This window comes from Pyxicephalus adspersus, chromosome 9 (assembly GCF_032062135.1).
Source record: "Pyxicephalus adspersus chromosome 9, UCB_Pads_2.0, whole genome shotgun sequence".
NCBI lineage: Eukaryota > Metazoa > Chordata > Amphibia > Anura > Pyxicephalidae > Pyxicephalus > Pyxicephalus adspersus.
In genome coordinates this window covers 31388892-31412360 of record NC_092866.1, presented here as the reverse complement: position 1 = coordinate 31412360, position 23469 = coordinate 31388892, and the positions used below count along the sequence as shown (strand labels likewise).

At 37.2% G+C, this 23469-nt stretch overlaps 1 protein-coding gene across 1 annotated transcript in view; it reads right to left on the bottom strand.

The window, feature by feature from the left end:
* Positions 1-23469, bottom strand: part of EDC4 (enhancer of mRNA decapping 4) — a 256361-nt gene that overhangs the window by 26244 nt on the left and 206648 nt on the right. Inside the window, exons 26-28 of the mRNA XM_072423087.1 lie at positions 14774-14960; positions 9420-9639; positions 277-440 (exon numbers count right to left, since the gene is read on the bottom strand). Coding sequence (XP_072279188.1) covers positions 277-440; positions 9420-9639; positions 14774-14960 — 571 coding nt within the window. The remainder of the gene's footprint in view (positions 1-276; positions 441-9419; positions 9640-14773; positions 14961-23469) is intronic.

Genomic DNA, 23469 nt, shown 5'->3' with positions numbered 1-23469 from the left:
TTGTAAAAAATAATTATTTTTTTGTTAATATACTTTGCCTAAAACCCATATGTCTTTCTCTCTTTTGCTCAATAATAAATTTTGCTAGTAAAAATTCAACACAAGAATATTGACATGTGGGTAAGATCTAAAGTTATTTAAATACTACATATCTCAATAAGCACTAAATACTGAAAAGAGAAGCAGCATAATGTCAATTTGAGATGAAATTTGTTTGTTCTGCTTTTAAATTTTCAAAGGGAATAAATAAGAAAAAAAAACTTAGCTTTAACATACTTTAGTTTGAGCTCAGTACGACTGCCAAGATCAAAAGACAGCTGCTGGATGAGAGATAGAAGGACAGGCTGAGTAAGTTGACATGGGTGCTGCCCAAACACTTGTTGGGAATCCACTGTTTCACAAACATACAGGATAAGGTTCAAGTCTGAAGCTGTTAGGGCCTGTAAAAAAACAGTAATATTTATTTATTTCTAATATATATTTAATATTTCTGTATACAGGCAGGGGATATTTTTGTGAATATACATCAGCTGCATTATATCATTGTTATTTGTACATAATAAGAAAAGCAATGTAGCTACAGTGAATACTTCATAATGTATAGGTAAGGAGGACAGTAATCACATTTTTGTTCCATATTAAATCAATACTCCATACTAACTTTATTTTTCCAGTAAGGTTTATTATATTTATCCATTCAGAAATATACTTAGATAGTATATACATTTATAAATAGTATCTAAAGTAACAGTCACAGCAGCAGCAAATATCACCATTACAAAAACAAAAAGCCTAGACATACTTATACGTTCTAAGATAAAAAAAACCTCTGTGAACTATTTCTGGGGCCCACCTCTTAATCAGAAGGTTGGCTTCTCAGCATTTTAGGGGCTCTGACATGCTATCAGTGGATAGAATAATAACTACAAATACAATTTTATGTAGGAAGAAATATATCGCTAAATGGTACATACAAAGATTTTCAAAATAAGCTGTGAATAGAGGATGAAAAACTGGACACAGATAATGAAAAACTCATGCATTCAACACACACGCATCAAAAGGGAAATTAAGGACAGGAACATGAAGACAAATCCATAGAAAATGTCAACTGGTTTCTACCAAATTATTTTATTGTCACTTTTTGATATTTTGGTCAGGAACATGCATACGAGTAACCTGCTGGAGGTCACCTTGAAGAGCTCTGGCAGCACTTAGTTCCTACTTCCGCTAAGATGCAGATACCAGTTTGTGGCTGGGTTGTTGCCCTTCTACGATGAGTCACGGTCTCCTTTTGTAAAGGCCTGTCTCTTGGCATCTCCACCAGACTCTTGAGACTGTGCTGGTTGATGCAGCAAACCTTTAAATGGCACGGATGGATGTGCCATTCTGGATTATTCTGGACTTCCCGTGCACCCCTTGGAATTCTGAGAGCAGTGTGCACATCTACAAGCTGCCTCCATAAAACTTCTCCAATAAAGGGAAAGTGTCATATGGGGGAAACTGCTCCCATAGGTGCATAACATGTGCCACAGCTCCGCTGGGGTCAACAGGAGCAGTGTCCCCACATGACCTCTCTCAATTTGCTGAAAAGGTAAACACCTCAAGGGTCATGAGTGTTTACCTTTCAAGCAAATTAAGGGAGAGTTAAGGTGCGTACACACTTCCAATTTTTATCGTTCCAATCGAACGACGAACGATCGATTGGGCAAAAAATCGTTCGTAAAAAAGTAACCAACGACGCCGACGAACGAGGAAAGTCGCTGGAAACGAACGACCGGACCGGCGGATCGGACGACGATCGTTGAACATCGTTCGTGTGTACGGTCGTTCGTTGATCGTCCATGTTCAGAGCATGCGTGATGAACGAACGTCCGTTCACTTTCCTGTCGTGCACATAGTTCCTCTATCGCTTAAACGATCGTATCTATTGTGTGTATAATATCTACGAACGATCGTGTCGTTACCTCTATGTGCAGTATCGGTGCTATACGATCGTTCATATATATCGTGCAGGAACGTTCGTCGTTCGTTTTCCGACGATAATAATTGGAAGTGTGAACGTAGCTTTAGAATAGAAGCTGCTATCACCTGACAGATACAATTAATGGAATTTTTAAAGCCATTTTACAAAGTCTATAAAATACAATTGTTGAGATGCACCCACATCACTGTTTGAGTGATGGGCGACCCGTGCAATACAGACGTCCCTTGAATACATGTGCTTCTTCAACGTGGATACAAGTGTTTTCTGTTTGTGGGAGTGGTCATGTCCCCCTACACCGGAGTCAATCTCTGAGGAGTAAGACTGCTAGCTGAGAAAGACAAGATACAGGGGGGTATGGGCTAAGGTAAGCGACTTTTTTTTTTTATCTAGATTTGTTTTTTTTTTAAAACTTCCAGACATATTGGCTAATTAGAGAAATGATTCTTTTATCAAACAAAGGTTCCCTTGCATCAAGGTGGATGGCAGTGTTGTGTTTTACATAAGTGAAAGCTGTAAGTCAACTTATTTGATCGGATTAAGGTTAAGTTGCACAAGGTACTCAGATTTGTTTGCAAGTGAATTTAGAATAATGGTAACGGTTTAGGTTGTATGAGGCATTTTGGTTTCAGATACAGGTTAATATACCACCGGTGGTGGTTATAAGGTAATGAGCACAGTATGTGAATGTTCTAAGTTGGTAAGTTATATCTGGTTTTAGCACGTTAGAAAATAATATTATAAGGGATAGTCAACATGGCTTCAAGAAAGACTGAAGCTGTCAAACAAATTTATTCTCTTTTTATGAGGAAGTAAACAGGTAGACAGTGGAATAGCAGTTGATATAGTGTACTTGGACTTTCCTAAAGCATTAGACACTTTACCCCACAGACGGTTATTATGCAAATTGGGGTAATTAGGTTTGGAAAAGTGAATCAGTAAGTAGATGGAGAATTGGCTTAAGACCGCATCCAGAGAGTTGCAATTAATGATTCATACTCTGAATGGTCTAAAGGTTAGTGGTGTACGCCCAGGGTTCAGTGTTGTGACCTTTACTGTTTAACATCTTTATAAATGATATAGAGTTTAGGATCAAAAGTACCATTTCTGTGTTTGCAGAGAACACCAAGCTGTGTAAAAGAATTGGGTCCATACAGGATGTCTATAACCTACAAGCAGGCCTGGGTGTACTGTTTGATTGGGCAGCCTAGTGGCAAATGACATAAAATATAAACAAATGTAAAGTTATGCACTTGGGGGCTAACAACATGCATGCTTTATACTGTCTAGGGGGAATACATTTGAAAGAGTCAGAAATGGAAACGGATCTGGGGGTTCTGGTGGATCATAGACTTATTAACAGCATGCAATGCCAAGCTGCAATAGCTAAAGCTAGTAAAGTACTTTGTTGTATTAAAAGAGGAATAGACTGCAGAGATGGAAACATTATCCTGCCCCTGCAAAAAGCATTGGTCAGACCACATCTGGAATATGCAGTCCAGTTTTGGGCACCAGTTCACAAAAAAGAAATTGTGGAATTGGAGAGAGTGCAGAGAAGGGCAGCTAAATTATTACAAGGAATGGAGGAGCTCAGCTATTAAGAGGGATTAGCTGAACTGAATCTATTCTCCCTTGAGAAGAGATGAATAACGGGGGGTATGATCACCCTGTATAAATAAACATATAAATTGTCCATATAAAGAATTATCTTCCCAATTATTCACTTTGGGATCATAACAAAGAACAAGAGGGCACTCTTTGCGTCTGGAGAAAAAGAAGTTTAAGCTTTGGATAAGGAAGGGATTCTTCACTGTAAGGTCTGTGAAAAAGTGGAATCGGCTCCCTCAGGAAGTAGTTTCAGCAACTACTATAGACTACTTAAAGAAAAAGCTGGATGCTTTTCCAGAAGCACAGAAAATAACTGGGTATTAAGAATTTAAAGTAAAGATAACAGAGACTGTTGATTCAGGGAACATCCGATTGCCTCACAGGATCAGGAAGGAAATTTTTTTCCCCCGTTACAGCAAATTGGTTTTTGTTTGCCTTCCTCTGGACCAACTATGTCTTACAGGGTTTTATATCTGAGATTTATTTCCCCAGTGGTTGAACTTGATGGACTTAGGTCCTTTTTCAACCTAACCTACTTGGTAACTAAATAATTTCAGTTATCACAGGGTAAAGAACATTACTTGGAAGGAATTGTGGTTAAACTACCCTGCTATGAGTCACTCACCTATATGTTTGGAATTGTGGTTAAATTACCCTGCTATGAGTCACTCACCTATATATTTATATACAATAATTTATTGCACTTTGTAATATATGAGTTTACATATAGTTACATAGGTACATAGTAGGTCAGGTTGAAAAATGACATAAGTCCATCAAGTTCAACCACTAGAGAAATAAACATATCCCCAAAATATAACCCTATAGACACAGTTGGTCCAGGGGAAGGCAAAAACCCCCGCTAAAATTTGCTTCCTGATTCCATGAGGCAATCGGATGTTCCCTGGATCAACAGTCAATGTTATTTTTAATTTAAAGCCTTAATACCTAGTTAAATTCTGTACTTCTAGAAAACATTCATCTTTTTCATAAAGCAATCTATAGTAGTTGCTGAAACTACTTCCTGAGGGAGCCGATTACACATTTTTACAGTGAAGAATCCCTTCCGTATCCGGAACTTAAACTTCTATTCCTCCAGACGCAAAGAGTTCCCTCTTGTTCTTTATAATGATCTCAAAGTGAATAATTTGGAAGAGTTTTTCCTATATGGACCATTTATATATTTACACAGGGTGATCATATCCCCCTTAAACATCTCCTATCAATGGAGAATAGATTCAGTTCAGCTAATCTCTCCTCATAGCTGAGCTCCTCCATTCTTTTTATTAGTTTAGTTGCCCTTCTCTACACTCTCTCCAATTCCAATGTGCTTTTTTTGTACTGGTGCCCAAAACTGGACTGCATATTCCAGATGTGGTCTGACCAATGGTTTGTACAAGGGCTGGATTATGTCTCCATCTCTGAAAGTATTTTGCTAGCTTTTGAAATTGCAGCTTGGCAGTGCATGCGGTTATTACACAGTTACATAGTAGGTTAGGTTAAAGACATAAATCAATCAAGTTCAAGTTCAACCACTAGGGAAATAAACATATCCCAGATATAAAACCCTGGAAGACATAGTTGGTCCAAAGGAAGGCAAAAAACCCTGGTACAATTTGCTTCAACAGGGGAAAAAAATTCCTTCCTGATTCCATGAGGCAATCGGATGTTCACTGGATCAACCGTCCCTGTTATTTTTACTTTAAAGCCTTAATACCCAGTTATATTCTGTGCTTCTAAATAACAGCCAGCTTTTTCTTAAAGCAATCTATAGTAGTTGCTGAAACTACTTCCTGAAGGAGCCGATTCCACATTTTCACAGACCTTACAGTGAAGAATCATTTCCTTATCTGGAGCTTAAACTTCTATTCTTCCAGATGCAAAGAGTTCCCTCATGTTCTTTTTAATGATCTCAAATGAATAATGGGGAAGAGAGTTCTCTATATGGACTGTTTATATATTTATACAGGGTGATCATATCCCCCCTAAATGTCTCTTCTAAAAGAAGAATAGATTCAGTTCAGCTAATCTCTCCTCATAGCCTAGCTCCTCCATTCCTTTTATTAGCTTAGTTGCCCTTCTCTGCACTCTCCAACTCCACAATGTCCTGCTAGTTCCCGCAGGTCCTGGAGTCATGTCCATCCACCTCGATCTCCAGCGCGTGCAGCGTCTATCTCCGGAGTTTCACAGTGACCTCGGTGCAGGCAGATCGGCGGGAAATTCAAATAGTTTTGTATTGGATTCCATACAAAACACCTGTATTGAGTCCAATACAAAGAAATATTCATATATTATATATAATATATATATATATATATATATATATATATATATACACACTGTACAGTTATTTTACATGTTCAAATATTTTTTATTTTTTTTTACAGATTTTTGTGTTAGGTTATTTAAAGTTTATTTTTAAATTTGTTACATTTATTAAATATCGCTAAGTTATGCCTAAAAATCATAGCCTACAATGAAAAATAAATTTCCATGCAAAAAATTGTACTGCTTTTCGCATGGAAATTTGGACAGAATTAGACTGCCCAATCAAACAGTACATCCAGGTCTGCTTGTAGATAGATTATAGACATCCTGTATGGACTTAATTCCAATACATAGTCTGGTGTCATCTGCAAACACAGAAATGGTACTTTTAATCCCAAACTCCATATCATTTATAAAGATGCTAAACAGTAATGGTCCCAACAATGATCTCTGTGGTACACCACTAATAACCTTAGACTATTCAAAGTATGAATAATTTTTTATAATTCTCTACATGGGGTCTTTAAGCCAGTTCTCTATCCATTTACAGATTAACTTTTCTAAACCTTTTGACCCTAACTTTCATAATAACCGTCTGTGGGGTACAGTGTGAAATGCTTTAGCAAAGTCCAAGTACACACTATCAACTGCTAATCCACTGTCTACCTGTTTACTTACTTCCTCATAAAAAGAGTAAATTTGTTTGACAACTTCTGTCTTTCTTGAAGCCATGCTGACTATCACTTTAACATTTTCTAGCAGAAACTCCTCTATGTGGTTCTTTAGGAACTCTCTGGGACCTTTAGAACTATGGACGTTAAACTTTACAGTCTGTAGTTACCTGGTGATGACTTTGCTCCCTTTTTGAAGATAGGAACCACATTGGCCTTACGCCAATCCATCGGTACCTTGCAAGTGACTAAAGAGCCTCTAAAAATTTGTAATAATGGCTGTGAAATAACCAAGCTCAGCTCTTTGAGGACACGTTTCTCAATCATAATAATTCTGAGACTCATTTAAGGCAGTGACATTGCTATTATGAATTTGGACTTGAGCTATTTTGAGCCATTTTCCTTTGTGTAGACAAAGTTAAAAAAAGTGTTTAGTACATCTGCCTTTTCTTTATCCCGTTACCAACCCAGCCACATCCTTTAAGGGGCCTACATGCTCAGATCTGATCTTTTTGCCTTAGGGTTTGCCTTACTTTCCTTTGAAATCTGTCTTTCATTTTGACGTTTTGCACATTTTATCTACTTTTTACATCTTTTGTTATATACTTTATAGTCTTTATAGTTTTCAAACAATGAAGGTAATCCTTCATTTTTATATTTTTGGAATACCCTTTTCCTGTTACATATGGCTTTTTTAACATAAGCTGTGAACCACATAGGCGTAAAATTTTAACCTCTTCAACCTATTACCCATTAGAAAATATTTTTCAGTGTGCTTTTGTAGAACAGACTTGAAACAATCCCATTTCTGATCAGTGTTCTTTGAGGGCAATATTTTCTCCCAGTCCAAGTCACAGAGAGCCGCCCTTAATAATGAAAAATTTTCTCTCTAAAAATTAAATGTTTTTATCTTTCCTGTTTTTAGCTTACATTAAATGAAATCATATTATGGTCACTGCTACCCAGATTTCCTTTTACATGCACTTTTGTTATAAGCTCTGCATTGTTAGAAAGAACTAGGTCCAGCAGAGTTTCATTTCTAGTTGGGGCTTCTATAAACTGTGCCATAAAATTATCTTGTATTAAATTCACAAATTGTCTCCCTTTTGTTGTTCCTGTAGTCCCATTACTCCAGTCAATGTCATGTTATACTGCTAAATTCATTTATGCAACACTTTCACGCTTATGAGATTTATCTCTCTATGAGTGTTGAATAGTTTACTAATAATAATGATTTTGTAATTTAATATCTTATACAATCCAAGATAAAAGATACTGGTATGTTTTGGAATATTCTTAAAAACATTATCTGGTTTGTTATTCTACTATTGTTATATGCTGCATTATGATCATGATTTGTGTATTTCAAATGTATAAACTATGTGATGTTCACATTATCACAATACTTTGTTTGAATACCTACTGCCAAAATTTTTATTCAAGTTACACACTTTTTCTGTTAGTTATTTATCTTTCCATCCATCACATTAATACTCACATTCACTTCTATAACCGTACTACCCATACTTGCACACAAGGGGTGATGCAACACTGCTGAACAAGGAAGCGGAGACCCAGCTCTTTAGGCGTGCTCGGCATCTCCTCTCAGTTTAAGCCCTGGACACAAGCACCTTGCAAGCCAGGTCTTCAGACTGATTTCATTTCAGTACTACTCCCTTTCAGGTGGGCTCAGCACTTCTGAGCTACTGAATTCACATATATCTCACCAGACTTCCTGTCATAACTCTCTATAACCCTCATTTGGCTATACATATACTTACTTTTTTAAATATACAGCTTTACTATATTACTCAATTCTCCAAGCAGGTTCTATTTGAACACCTCTCCAGCAGATCTCCATAATTTCTCTTAGAATACCATTCTACAGGTATGTAACCTTTTCTAGAGATAGTTCCCAAGTTATATGTAAAAATGGTTTTCACATGGACACTTAAGCAGTTGGATAATATTAAATTATAACTATACCTACTAACACCTGAACGATGACAATTATATCTATGGAATTAAACAATACCAAATTATATATACTCCTACATGAATCTAGCTATTTCATTTTTAAATACACATTATCAGAAAATTATACTTTATATTTGAATGTGTGACTGGGTGATTAATTTTTGTAATTACCACACTATTAGTCCATTCAGCATTTCTGTTTTCATGTATTTACTATTTACTATATTAGCTCATCGCCTGAGTCTCTTTTTCTTCTGAGGAAGCCAATAAGGTTAAATGTGTCGGCGCCAGAAGACCCTTGACTGCATAATACATCCTCCTTCTTTACTTATTAAGGAGAAGTTAAATCTATTTTGAATTATTGTATAGAGATATACTGTATAGCAAACAGTCCAAATATACCCCTGACATATGGGGATTGGAAATACATTTAATGTAAATCAGTCTAAGAATATGAAAATCCTATGTATCTTTGTAAAATATCAAATATTTTATTTTGTTTTTTTACAACATTATAGATATCATTTGCCGAAAAAAAACCCAGTTCTTTTCTTTATTTTTCTGATTGATATATGTAATAAATTTATGTGGCAATTCTCTTGATACTAACCAGAAAAAAAGATAACTTTCTTCTATCCTATTATGATATATATATATTAGGTTACTACTTTGACTAATTCTGCTATTTACTATTCAAGCTTTTTACATTCAATATAGCTTGCAAACCACAATCTCTATACAGTTAAAATTTTAATACAGCCTCACTGACAATATAGTTATTCATAAAAATGCTTTACATGGTTATAACTTTTAACCAGTTTAACTTAATACAACATTTCCCTTCTTACATGCACATGACACAATTGTTATTTCACATAAAGATAAAATAGATCATGACAAATGGCATATACCTGTTGGAAAGCTTGGTTTAGGTGGCCTTGCTGCAGAAGTTGCAATATGTGTGTCTGTTGTGATTGAAAGTCAAAATGTGAAGATGGTATTGGAGTCCCAGCAGCAGATCGCATTGCATGCATAATACTTGAAGTGACTGCTGCTTGTTGTTCCTTCATAGCAAGGCTTACTTCTTCCTTTATTATCCTTTGGACATGGTTCAGAATAGAGTCCTGCATGCTGTAAGTAAAGGCAGTTTCAAAGATAAAAGTAATTATTATATAAAAAACGAATAAAGCATAATCAGGCTTTGTCAAAACTAGGCACCAGAATCAACACGTTACAGGTTGACATTCAAAAATCCAGCAAACTGAGTTTTTTTTTTATACTTATCTCCACACACAGACCAGTCTTCCTCTCACAGCACAGCGGACATCTGGCACAGTTGCAAGGACGCCTCAACGTGTATTTAGTTTAGCAAGCAGACCTAACAGTTGTTTATGCAGAACAGCGCCATGAAAACATTAGTGGCCAAACAGTGTACTGCAGTCCCTGTATTGTAAATGTGATCAGAAATTCAGGTCGGGAAACTGAAGGATCTGGATTATCGATGGCCAGATTTTCGATTGTCAAACTGTTATCTTTTGCTTTGTGTACTTCATATTTGCAGCATGAGTTTGTCAGCAAGCAATTTCTATAGATCTAAAATAAATATTGTCCCAACAAATAAAGAAATTTATATATAATGGTATATACTAACTTTGAAGCATACTAGCAAAAAACATTCCATCTTCAACATAGCAGAAGCAAAACTCTAGTTTCATGATTAAAGTAGGTTTTGTACAGTCTGGGATTTTAAAGGCATCAGAGTGCAAAAATGGCACGGGTTGTTTTTTAAAACCAAACTTTATTTAACATTTTATTACGTCAACAAAATAAAGATTTATATATATATAATCATCATCATAATACAAGAAGCAGGGAGACAAGGCATTGGGAATTCTCAACGTGTTTTACCGTTGGATATATACCAGTTCCTCAGGCGCTATACGGAAATAGGTGGACAAATTTCACTAAAGCCATGTAAAATAAAAAGATGAAAAAAACATTTTTAAACAAAATGTTGGGATGAAACTCCAATAAAAATCAAATGAAGCCCATGTGAGAGTCTATCTACTCCTATGGTGTAGGACAGGAGATAAAAGGGCTAGAACTAGTCCATCACTTTATTTGAGACTGTACTTGGCTTGGTGCTACTAAGTTTGGAAATAATGGGGCCTGAGAACTATTGAGGACCAATGTAGTGGAGAGCGGGGAAATGATCATTTATTAGAAGAGGCACTGGCATTCATTCACACAGGAAAAGGCTGCCCCAAGGTGGCTGCACAATGCTCATAATAGAATTTTGCTTCAAGAGGCTTTAAAAGAATTCCCTAAATTTTCTCCAATAGAAATGGTTTAGGAGTACATCTATCCAGAAGTGATCTAATATGACCAATACAATTGCCGCTGTAAGCAAAATGCCAAGGTGGGCACAGAATTTGCTCACTCGGTTACTCACTGCAGTCCTTCATTCTCCTCCTCTTTCTCAGTGTGACCCTATAGATGTCTGCTAGACTGATGACTAGTGGTTACCTCCTATCATAGCTGACAATTCCTTCTTTTACTACTCATTCTCTTCATGAAGCACAACTTCCTCTTCCTTCTGCTGCACATTGCCCAATAAGGTCTTATTTCCTACTAACACCTCTATAGTTAAGTCAAAAGGACGAGGGTTTTCCCCATGCAGCATTTAATTCAGTGTAACTTTCCAAATGAAAATGAGCAGGAAAACATCATTGATACAGCTGTTTTCCTGACTGACAAATTTAGTTGCCCCCTCCATAGGCGACATGGGTCCCTGCGTTGCCACTGCCCTAGGCCAAAGAAACCCAACGTCTCTATTTTTGGGCTGTGGTGCATCAAGCTAATCAGTTAGTGCTTTCCTTTTGTTTTTAAAGAGTTGTGATCCACCATATGTAATGTTTAAATCCAGCATGTAAGGCAGTTTGTGGAATGAAAGTCCATTCAGCGTAGGATCTCCTAAAGTGAACATAGAACTTTATGGCAAAGGTGAAGACATCTTGCAATCCAGTGCAGCTCATCAGTAAATTGGTGACTACCAGATTCAGAAAAAGCATAATGCAGGAAGCATTGGTAAATTTGCACAGACTAAGTGCTTGTCAGATCAGTGACCACATTGTCAATTTGGAGGTAGCGAAGGCCAGTACACAATTTGTTTTTGCATGCCATAAATCAACTTACCCATGGTATGACTTCTCTTATTCAGTCTAGATCAGTGTTTCTTGACTTTTATGACTTGGAGGGCCCCTTCTATAGTTACAATATCCACATCTCACAGTACATTAGTGTGGTGGTAAATAGGAAAAATGCCTCATTCACTGCTGGCTATTGGGAATGCTGCCACCCTATACAGATAGCCAAAAAGGTAAAACTGACTGGAGAGTCACAAACTGCTCATTGCTAAAGGTACCCCTAGCAGCCTCTAGGGGAACCCTGGTTGAGAAACACTAGTTTAGTTTGAGGATTGCACAGTAGCACCCGTCAGATTGCAGAGTTACTGTCAGTGGTAAGTGGTACTCTTGTGATGAGGAAAAAGAAATAGAATTAAATAAAATGCCAACCATGGTAGCTCAGCCTCCTGGACTGCTGTACTGAGCAATAACAGATTCCACTGTGCAGAAACCGTAAGACCTAGAGAACCTAACCTTTAAATATTCTTTACAATATATTTTGTTGCTATCCGTATTACATAATGACTATAATGTATATATCCGATGTACTTTTTTTTAACAAAATAAAGTTTTGTTGGTATTTTAACTTATGTATGGGTTATCAATCTGATGGCTGAAAAGTCCAAAACTCAGTATTGATTTTTGTAGATCTAGTATCAGAGAGTAGCTTATTACTTTTTTGTGCTTGTTCATGGCTCATTAACAACTATTGTCTTTATGGTTAAAGTTGTTGGTCTTTCTAATTTTTAAAATCAAAGGGAATTCAGGTAGAATCAGAAATCAATAGTGTGTGTGTGTGTACACATTTATATAATTTTTTTTTTACAGCATTGTGTATTGATTTATAGGGATTTTTTTTAAAACTTTCAGGGAATGGTACACAATGAGTTAATACTTAAAATGAGGCGCATCCCTGAACTCGTAAGAGCTTATTCTACCTGAATTCTCATTAAAATAATCTCCTCAGCGGTAACCCCGAGAGTGACTCAGGGTAAGAAAAAGATGCTAGAAGCGGTAACCCGAGTCACACAGGGTAGCTAAAACAGCGAAGATCAATATCAAATCCTGATCTGCCGGCGTCCTCCTTCATCCCTCGCGTCTCCTCTCTACCTCCGGCTGGCGTCCTCTGCATCCCGTCAGTCACCGGGGAGTTTGTGGCGTGGCGGGAATTTCAAATCTATTTGTATTGCATTCAATACAAAATAACTGTACTGTAGCTGTACTGTACTCTACATTGGATTTATATGTGTAAAAGCAGTACACAGTCTTTCATGAACATTTATTTTACAGTATAATAGTATGAGTAATATTTATTTTTTTAAAAATTGTTTTTTTTAATTTAATATTTTGACATGATTTTTTTTTCAAACTTTATTATACTCATACTATTATATTATACTGTAAAATACATTTTCATGAAAAACAATGTCCAACTTTTAGACATATAAATCCGGACAGAAATGAACCACCCAGGAGGTTGAAAAAATATATTAAAAATAAAATCATACTTGTTCAGCAACGCAAAAATATTGCTACAGGAAATCTCTGTAGGTGCAGGTGACAAGCACAGGTGAAACGGGCACAGGCTCACATAAATGAGCAGAGGTAGAACTTCAGACTAATGAACTAGTTGCATATTATCATCTGCTAGTAGATTTGTGTAGAGAAACTTGAAAACAACAAAGTTTATGCCTATATATGCTGTCGAATTATCGTTTGGATGACAATTTATGAATATCTGAGAATGCAAGGCTTCCCCATAGGAATGTGCACAAATTAATTGCTCATAGGCTCACACAGGGGAGCATCGCTTCAGCTGCCAATCTTGCATTGTGCATTTTCTCTGTAAATCAGCCCCCGTTTGTTCACTGTTGGTGCACAGAATGCACTCGCATAATATTATGTTATTTACTGCCCTTTTGATTGTCTCTATTAGGATACAAATAAAATTTTAAGCATACCGCCTATTATTATCACACAGTATTTATGTAGAGCCAACATATTATGCAACGCTTTACCAAGACCATAGTTATATCACTAACCGTACCTCAAAGGGGCTCACAATCTAATGTCCCTACCATAGGCATATGTCAATACCACAGTCTAAGGTAAATACGAGGGGAAGCCAATTAACTGCATGTTTTTGGAATGTGGGAGGAAACCAAAGTACCGGTGGGAAACCCAGGTGAACACAGGGAGAACATGCAAACTCCATGCAGATAGTGCCCTGACAATGATTCGAACCTGGGACCCAGAGTTGCAAAGGCCAGAGTGCCAACCATTAAGCAACCATGCTCTCCTACACCTTAGTATTAGGAATTTCATATTTGGTGCAATACTTCTAAAGGTGTGCAAACACTGGAGCTTTCCTCATTGGGTTGTTGCAAAAAACATAAAACCTCCTGTTCAGCAATAGACTGCTACCACATTTCCTATAATTTTACAATTTGATGGTCAACTCTAACAAGTTCTCCAATCCCCAACCCTTGGACTGAAGATAATCTTTGACATTCTCTTCCATTTTCTCTTTACTTATCCTGTACATATGCCATGTTTCCTTCAAGCAAAACTCCTTTATTCTACAACTTAAGTGACCCTTTAGAAAGTAAATGTTAACAAAACAACCTGTGGTTGAGTCAAACATAAAAAATACATTTGTTTCAGAATATAAAATGCAATTTGTTTCCGGGACAAACCTTTTATATACTTCCATGTAAATTTAGATCATTGTTTCTAAAAAATCCAACAGCTATATCATTTTTTATTTATTTGGTAGGTTTAGCTGAGTAGAGCTACTGTAAATAATTTTTGAACTTCAGCAGCAGTTCCTGTTGAAATCTTGTTTAAGTTAGATGTTGGAGTAGAATATAAGTCAAAGTTGGGGCTCTGAAGATGCCTGGAACCACTTTGGAGCAATAGCTGGCAAACATGGAGAACAATCAAACCTACCTTGAGATTGGATACTACCTAAAAACTAAACACTGCAAAAAACACAATACAAGCTTAAAAAATATATATGGATTTTTACATAATTTTTTACTTTAAAATAGTTCAGTGTAATTTATTTAAGTAAAACTTACTTTCCCACAGCTACATGTAGCTGATGTTGGACTTCTGACCTCATACTGCTAGTCAAATTAGAAGACAGTTGGTCCGTTGTTGTCTGAAGTGATTCTGTAAGTTGCTGAAGTTGTGTCAAAATTGGCTCATATGTTTCTTGCTCCTGTACTTTTCTGTTTTTCAGATGAGTCTCCATCTGCTGCATATCTGAAAGAGTTACATGTATAATACATATTACACAATATCATATCCTATCTGTTAAACACAATGAGAAGTAAAATGAATTTAAAATGGAATTCCGCAGGACACAGACAGCAAAACACAGATTTTTTGGGTTGCAATCGGTTGTAAACAGGCTGGACATGTTGATAAATATTGTTCAAAGGTACATAAGTCGTATTGTATATAGGAATGGCCAAGCATATTCAAATGCAATTCCAATCTTTTTAATTCAGGAACAATTCAAAGGGCGGAATTTCACACACTTGTGTGCAGTGTTTTGGAATTTTTGAAAACAAAAACAAAAGGACCATTTATAAAGCTGGGAATCTGACATTCCCTCAATAATTTCCTAGTGGAGAATCAATTACTGACAAGGAGACACATGGACCAGGAAGATTGAGGGAACATCAAATTACCTTTTTAATAAATAGAGTTCAAAGTGTTTTTAAAACAAAATGGAAATTAAAAAAGGCCAACATACCAATTATTTGTTAATTACAAATATATCAGAATATTAGAAGCTGATAATCTGCAATACAAGATGTGCCAAAAACGGGGAATACATACTAAATAAGACATGCATAAAAGGATTTAAACCCCTCAAAGATTCTGTTTCACAATCAGTGCAAGGGTTGCTAAAGGAAGGTCACTGAGCCACCCATTCCTTATCTATTGTAGGTTTAGGTTAATCTCTTTAAATATGAAATACCAAATTCCTTTACCAATACAAAGCCATGATGTGGGGGGATAGGGTAACCAGCATTGTGTTTTAGTTTTTCTGGCTAAACACAGGGTGACAGCTAGATTCAAAAGTGGGTCCTTAGACAGGGTCTAAAAAAAATCCCAATAGTCTCCTATTTTGGGTTAGGGGAGTAACATTATTATAGTAATAATGTATTAAATGCTCTACGTCAAGGGCTTTTTTCACAAGGGGACCCCTGTTGACATTAGGATAAAACTCGCAGGCCACAATGAAAACAAACATTGAAGATGTATGTTTAAAACTAGAATAGTTTTAATTTAAAATGAAATTGAATTGAAATGTTTCTAGTTATTGTAACAAACATGCACCAAATAAAAAATTAAAAATCAAAAAAGTCTGCACTTACCATTTGATGCTCTTTAAATTAATGCAACATTTTATTAATGAAAGATACAAAACTAAAGCCATCATGCAGTGCTGGCTGTTCAAATATTGCTCCCTGCTCACCATTCCTGTACTAAAGAGCAGAAACTACATAATACAATGCCAATGTCAGTTATAGGGGGCTGCTTACCTTCTTTGTACCCCAAAATCTCTGCAATGGATACTTCCAGAGAAATACAATTCATGTGACAGATAGCCAAGGGGGACATCTTCATACTAGTACATCTAGTAAGGTCCCTACAACTCCCCGTTCTAAAGAAATTAGAGGTCCACTGAAAGTGGCCAGATATGTGTGACAGGGTATCATAGTTACATAGTAGGTCAGGTTGGAAAAAAAAAAAAAGGACAAGTCCATTAAGTTCAACCACTAGGGAAACAAACATATCCCAGATTTAAAACCCTATGAACATAGTTGTATCATGGTATGACAGGTGTATAATTTTTGTCTCTTGTGATGGTGCTCTAGTGATGAAATTATAGGAAGAGGTAGCCACAAGAGTCCTGTACTTGAAGTTACATATTCCTTTTCTTACAGAGAAATGGGGGTTCATAGAGAGTAAGGGGATAGCTACGGATGACAGGGTAGCATAATATGATGATTAACATTGAACAACATTTTAATGAGGAAGGGGTTCCCTACTAGCTCCCACATTTTCAGTCGCCAACATCCCTCTGTTCCAAAGAAATTGGGGTTCACAAAAGGTAAGTGGCCAGCTATGTGTAACAGGTACCCCACCCATCCGCTCAGTCCTTTGCACTGCAGCATCTGCAGAATTGACTCCAGGTGGTAGAGAGCAGTACTGTGCGTCTCCCCCTAGGCAGGGTTCTATAGCATCAGGAAGGGGTAACTGCACTGCAACCTCACTGCCAGTCTAAACGCAGCCATGAAGTTTTGTGATTGAGCAAGTATATATTTGGGGCACCACAGCACAGAGCGAATTGATATTACCCTAATACTCATTGCCATGAAAGTGGCCCCCGTGGGTCCCTAACATGCAAACTCAGTTTGGGGACCCTGGTCTTGAAATAGCCCACTTTAATGAAAAAATATCCCTGGTTATTAGGTTTTTATGCTTGTGACTCAGAAGAATTAATTTGCTGTTTAGGTCTTCAGATAACTGATCGACAACTGACAACACAGATGAATGCTTCTGACCAAAAGATCAACTTTACATCGAAGTAATTATTATTCTTTAGAATTAGTTCAAATATGTCAACCTAAAAATCTCAGTGGTAGGTTAACTTTACGTGTTTTGCTGTAGTTTAACCGTGACAAATAAGCAACTCTTGCTTTTTCCAACAGGTTCAATTCCTTCAATTCAATCGAAAGGTATTAGGCAATGAACATGGAAACTAATGGTCCTTCTCACAATACCCCTAAAGACAGTTTGTTTCTTTCAGGGTTACATTTCAATCAAAGTACACAACCTAGTAGTTTCTCATTGCTCTTTATCCACTAATTTCCATAATATGGTAGTGATACAGCTTCAAAAGTTTGCCCAGTGTCCCACTGAATTAACTTGTACAGCTGTGGATGGGACCACCTGAGCAGCATCAAGAAATCATCCTAGGGTGTTCTGTACCTGAGTGGTGGATGAAAATGAACATATTGTTAAGCTAAATACTCAAACGAATACTCAACCATACAGGAGAGAAACATCCAGCAAGGGTATGGTGAAAAAGAGCAATAGGTTTTTGTTGGTGTACTGTTTTTTAATATTGCTGTTCTATGAAGCCAGGGTAAGGGGGCTGTGGTGTAATCCTTTCACAGAATAAGTCTTTAACAAAGTTTTATAATCTCAACACTTGGCGTTAAGATAACAGGACTTAGAAACTGTTTATGTTAACCCGTTGGCTTTCTGGAAAAGTGGGAGCAATGTGACAATCTAGTTAACTCTAATAGATGCTTTATGATAGAGCACCAATACTAGCATGTGTGCCTGAATAAATATTATGCTTAAATATATGGCATCTTGGGAAGTTGGCTATGAGGAGGATAATTAATACCAATAATTGATGCTGGTTGTCAATCGCTATACTAGTGGATATATTCACATTTGTGAGCAGACTATCATGATGGAAGCATTTATGGATAATATTTGAAGCCAGAAATATCTACATTGGAATGGCTTTCCTTTTTTTTTTTTTTTTTTTTTTTTTTATATAGGAAGAACAATTTTGCTTCTGTATAAGAAGTTTAGGATTTTAATTTAAAGTTTTTAGTTATGATATTGGCATAATTTCAATGTAGGAATAGAGATCTTTTGTACAGAGGCTTGACTAATATTATTAGTATTAAACACGATTTATACAGCTCCAACATTACGCAGTGCTGTACATTAAATAGGGGTTGAAAATGACAGACAAATACAGACAGTGACAGAGGAGGGGAGGACCCTGCTCCAAAGAGCTTACAATCTTTTTTTTAAATAATGATGAACTAAACTGTACATTGCCTAATGCCCAAGATAACATCTGTTTATACTTAACAGATCTTGGGTTGCATTATTTCTGTTGATGTACCCCTGATATTTACCAATGAAATTATTGTAGTGCAAAATTATATAGTTGAAAGTTAAGGTATCATAAACCTAAAGAGGTGATACTGGGGAGTGTGGTCAAATGCCCGCCCAGTAGCAGGTGGGTGGAGAAAAAGGCTCCAAATTAGGCCCTGCACTCCAGCATGTTTTCAAGTCATACTCACCTGCCTAATGGGTGGGCAGTAATGTCAGAATGACCCCAAGCCCATAGGCTTTATAATCCCTGGGGGTGAGTGCTCTTTTGTACTGGCTTGTCAGGTGCCTCTTCCTAATGTTAATAGCAAAAGACCCTCTTTAGTGGCAAGTTCTTCTGCTCCAGGTTTGTCTCTTTTTTTAAGTATGGTTCTGCATTAGCAACGCTGGCTAAAGAATGCAATGGTGACAATTAAATGCCTGCCTCATTATTTCCTCTGCAAGGCTATCTCTGTTCCATCCCATCTAATGGGAGGATTTTTGCCAACTTATATTAGAAGAAATGAAGAGCTTTATGGGCAAAGGGGTGACCTTCATTCCCTTGCTGACGTGGTGGATAGTATAAATGAGGATTTAGAAACTACAAAAACCTTAAGGACTCAAATGCAAGATTGTGTGGGGCCCATCCTTCTTTAAACGGAGACCTCCACTGTCACCTGGAGGATCTAGATATCTGTGGTCATCACAACAACATCAGGGTTATAGAACTGCTCATGAGCAGATTTACCAGTTGTCCTCCAAGCCCTATTCAATATTATTCTTATTTGTGCTACACTAAACCCTTTTAAATTGGATCAGGCCCACAGAACCCTTCACCCATTGGGTCCATTATTCAGACCTAGAGATGTAATTTGAAGAGTTCTACTCTTTGGAGGACACAATTATGTGCACCACCAGGAATATGCAATCTATTGACATCCTCCAAAAAAAATATATTTGTGCTACCAAATAAAAAAAGCATTGCATTGTGGACCATCAATCCCTATCTTCCAAAGTACCATATTTTTCGGCGTATAAGACGCACTTTTTCTTCCAAAACGGGGGGGGGGGGGGGGGGGGAGTGGGTGCGTCTTATACAGCGAACAGTTTTTAAAAAAAAATTAAATATCATACTCACCCGATACGGCGATCCCGCGATGCTGCGTGCTTCTTCTCTCCTCTCCTCCTGGCTGCAGCGCGTCTCCTCCTCCTCCGAGCGAGGAGAAGCCGGCACACGTGCCTACAGTTGATATAAAATATTTTACTACAGTATTTGTTCAGAATCTTTTTTTTCTAGATTTTCCTCCTTTAAAATTGGGTGCGTCTTATATGCCGGAGCGTCTTATACGCCGAAAAATACGGTAGAGCTTACAATCTAGGGAAAAATGATGAACCTGACAAGTGGAATGTGACCTACCTATCCAGAAGGGAGGGTGGCCTAGGTATGGTTAACCTGGTGTTATTATTTTACCTGCTTTTTATTAAGTTTAATTTTAGTAAGATGCTTGCAGAAAACCCTTCTGAACGGGTGGGATTATTCTGGTCTTGGTTCAAGCCTTTTTTTGCATGATTGGGAAACTGGGGGGAAATTTAGAAAAGCCAAGGATCCAGCAGGAGGGACTTATGGCTTATGTTACCCTTAGTTAATGGCAGATTTCAGTGAAGGACATGGTTTTCATTCTTTATTAGGTCATTGGCCCCAAGGGATTGTCAAAGTTCAGTTTTGAGGAGGGTCTGGGAATAATGTTAAGGATTCCCCTAAAGATTAGGGACCTGACTTGGCTCACATTACACAGTAAATTTACTTATAAGAACCTGCCATGAAGATACTGTGTGCTTGGAACCAAGAATGTAGGGAAACTTTTGAGACCATGGAGCATCCACTGCCCCTTCAAAGTAGTTGTTTACAAATGGGTGGGGCAGGCTGTAGGGTTTTCCCTGCCTCAGTTGCATAAATTATGTAAATTATGCATATGGAGCATTCGAGAATAACCAGGGTTTTGATTTTGATAGATTTTTGGAGTTAGTGTGGTGGGGGTCCAATATTACACTTGCAATGCACTATGTCAGGTATGCAAACCTAAAACAAAAACCCTATAGACATAATGAATCTAGAGGAAGGCAAAAAACCTTGTTCAATTTTCTCCAACAGGGAAAAAAATTCTTCCTGATCCCTTGAGACAATCAGATGTTCCCTGGATTTAAAGTCTGTTATCTTTGCTTTAAAACTATAATACCCAGTTAAATTATAAGCTTCTGGAAAAACATTCGGCTTTTTTTATAATGCAATCTATAGTACTTGCTGAAACTACTTCCTCTAGAAGCCCATTGCACATTTTCATGGACTTTACTGTGAAGAATCCCTTCTTTATCCAGGGATTAAATTTCTTTTCCTTTAGAAGCAAAATGTGCTCCCTTGTCCTTGTAATGACCTTAAAGTGAACACTTGGGGAAGAGTTCTGTATATGGACCATTTATATAATTATTTAGGATGATCATATCCCCCCACTTTAAATGTTTCTTCTCAAGGTAGAATAGATTTATTTTGGCTAATCTCTCCTCAAAGCTGATGTCTCCATTCCTCCTATTAGCTTAATTGCTCTTCTCTGCACTCCAATATCCTTTTTGGGATCTGGGGCCAAAAAGTGGACTGCATATTCCAAGATGAGGTCTTACCAACTCTTTGTACAAGGGCACAAATATGTTCTAATCTCTGCAGTCTATTCATCTTTTAATACAAGAAAGTACATTGCTAGCTTTACAAAATAATGAAAAAAATGAGAAAGCCAGGGTGTTTAGTGGCTAACAATCAGTATATTCAATAGTGAAAATTGTCATATACAAGGTACATGTGATAAATTACCAGCATGTTTATCATACAATTAAAGGTCATTCCCTCATGTATTAAGGGGGGATTACCTTTTTTAGTGGACAAATTATCCCTGATATTGTATGTTATAGAGTAAGATTACATATTAACGTTTCGTAGCCTGACGCGTTTCGCCAAAACAGCTTTGTTCTCAACAAATCCTGGGGATTTGCAGAGAACGATTAAGAAGGTTGCAATTAGTTGAAAACACAGTTATACATAGTATGTTAGGATGAAAAAAGACATAAGTCCATTAAGTTCAACCACTAGGGAAATAAACATATCCCAGATATAAAACCCTATAAGACATATTTGGACCAGAGGAAGGCCAAAAAAAAAAAAAAAAAAAACCTGGTACAATTTGCTTCAACAGGGGAAAAGAAATCCTTCCTGATTCCTTAAGGCAATTGGATGTTCCCTGGATCAACAGTCACTTTTATTTTTACTTTAAAGCCTAATATTTTTATTATTATTTTAAACAGGATTTATATAGCGCCAACATATTAGGCAGCGCTGTGCATTAAATAGGGGTTGCAAATGACAGACTAATAAAGCCAGTGATACAGAAGGAGAGGACCCTGCCCCGAAGAGCTTACAATCTAATAGGTGGGGGAATTTACACACAATAGGAGGGGAATATGTAGTGCTGGGAAGTAGTGATGGTTTCAAAAGACAGAAGATGATGGGTAGGCAAGTTAGAAAAAATGGGTTTTGAGTGCTCTTTTAAATGAACAGAAAGTAGTGGCAAGCCGAAAAGGTCGAGGAAGACCATTCCAGAGGGTTGGGGCAGCTCTAGAGAAGTTTTGTATCCGTGTGTGTGATGAGGGTATGAGTGAGGAAGACATTAGGAGTTCATTGGAGGAGCGGAGAGAGCGGCTGGGGGAGTATTTTTTTTACCAAGTCAGAAATGTAAGTGGGACAAGAACTGTGGAGGGATTTGAAGGTAAAACACAGGAGCTTAAATTTGATTCTCAGGTGAAATGGAAGCCAATGAAGAGAACTACAAAGAGATGCAGCGGAAGAGGAGCGGAGGGAAAGATGGATTAGTCTGGTTTGGTTAGTGGAATACCAGAGGAGGATGATGTTACAGTAGTCCAGACGAGAGATAAGAGCATGTACAAGGAGTTTGGTGGTCTCAGGGAACAGGTAGGGGTGGATTTTGGAGATTTTGCGTAGGTGAAAGTGACAGGACCTGGAAATGTTCTGAATATGGTGGGTAAATGAGAGGGCAGAGTCAAAGGTGACACCAAGACAACGTGCCTGAGGGGAGGGACGAATAACAGTGTTGTTAACAGTTATATATATGTCAGGGGGAGATGATGATGAGTTCGGTTTCATCCAAGTTGAGTTTCAAAAATCGGTCAGACATCCATGATGATATGGCTGACAGGCAGCATTAAACCAGGTATATTCTGTGCTTCTAGATCTGGCTAGGATTTTACAGGTATAACAATAGAATTAAACTTCACAAATAAACTGAATGCTTTGAAGCATAGTAATTATAAAAAAAAAAATTAAAGGGTTTTTTTTTTTGCTTAAATTCAATACAATGAAATAAATACAAAGTAATGAACAATAAAAGGAATGTTTAGACTGCCGTGTCTCCTTCCTGCTTGCATTCCACTCATGCAAGGAGGCCCGGGTATTGATTTGTTTTCTTTTAATCTCTAGAGAAATACTACTACCATAATAAATAATAAGATTGGATCCTGGTGGGTCCTAGTGTACAGACCAGATCTGTGCTGTATACCCAAAAGGGTGAGGTCTCTAGGTTCCTTAGTACAGACGCATTTCGCCTTATTGGCTTCATCAGGGAAGCCTGAGACACAGATTACTAAATTAATCACATAATATATGGACACCAAGACCAAGATCAACAAGAGAAAACATTTTCAAACAATTGTAAGTACTATTAATGAAATATTACGGACTATCAAACTAGATCTATGTCACCATATATGACAACATCCTAGAAAAATATATATA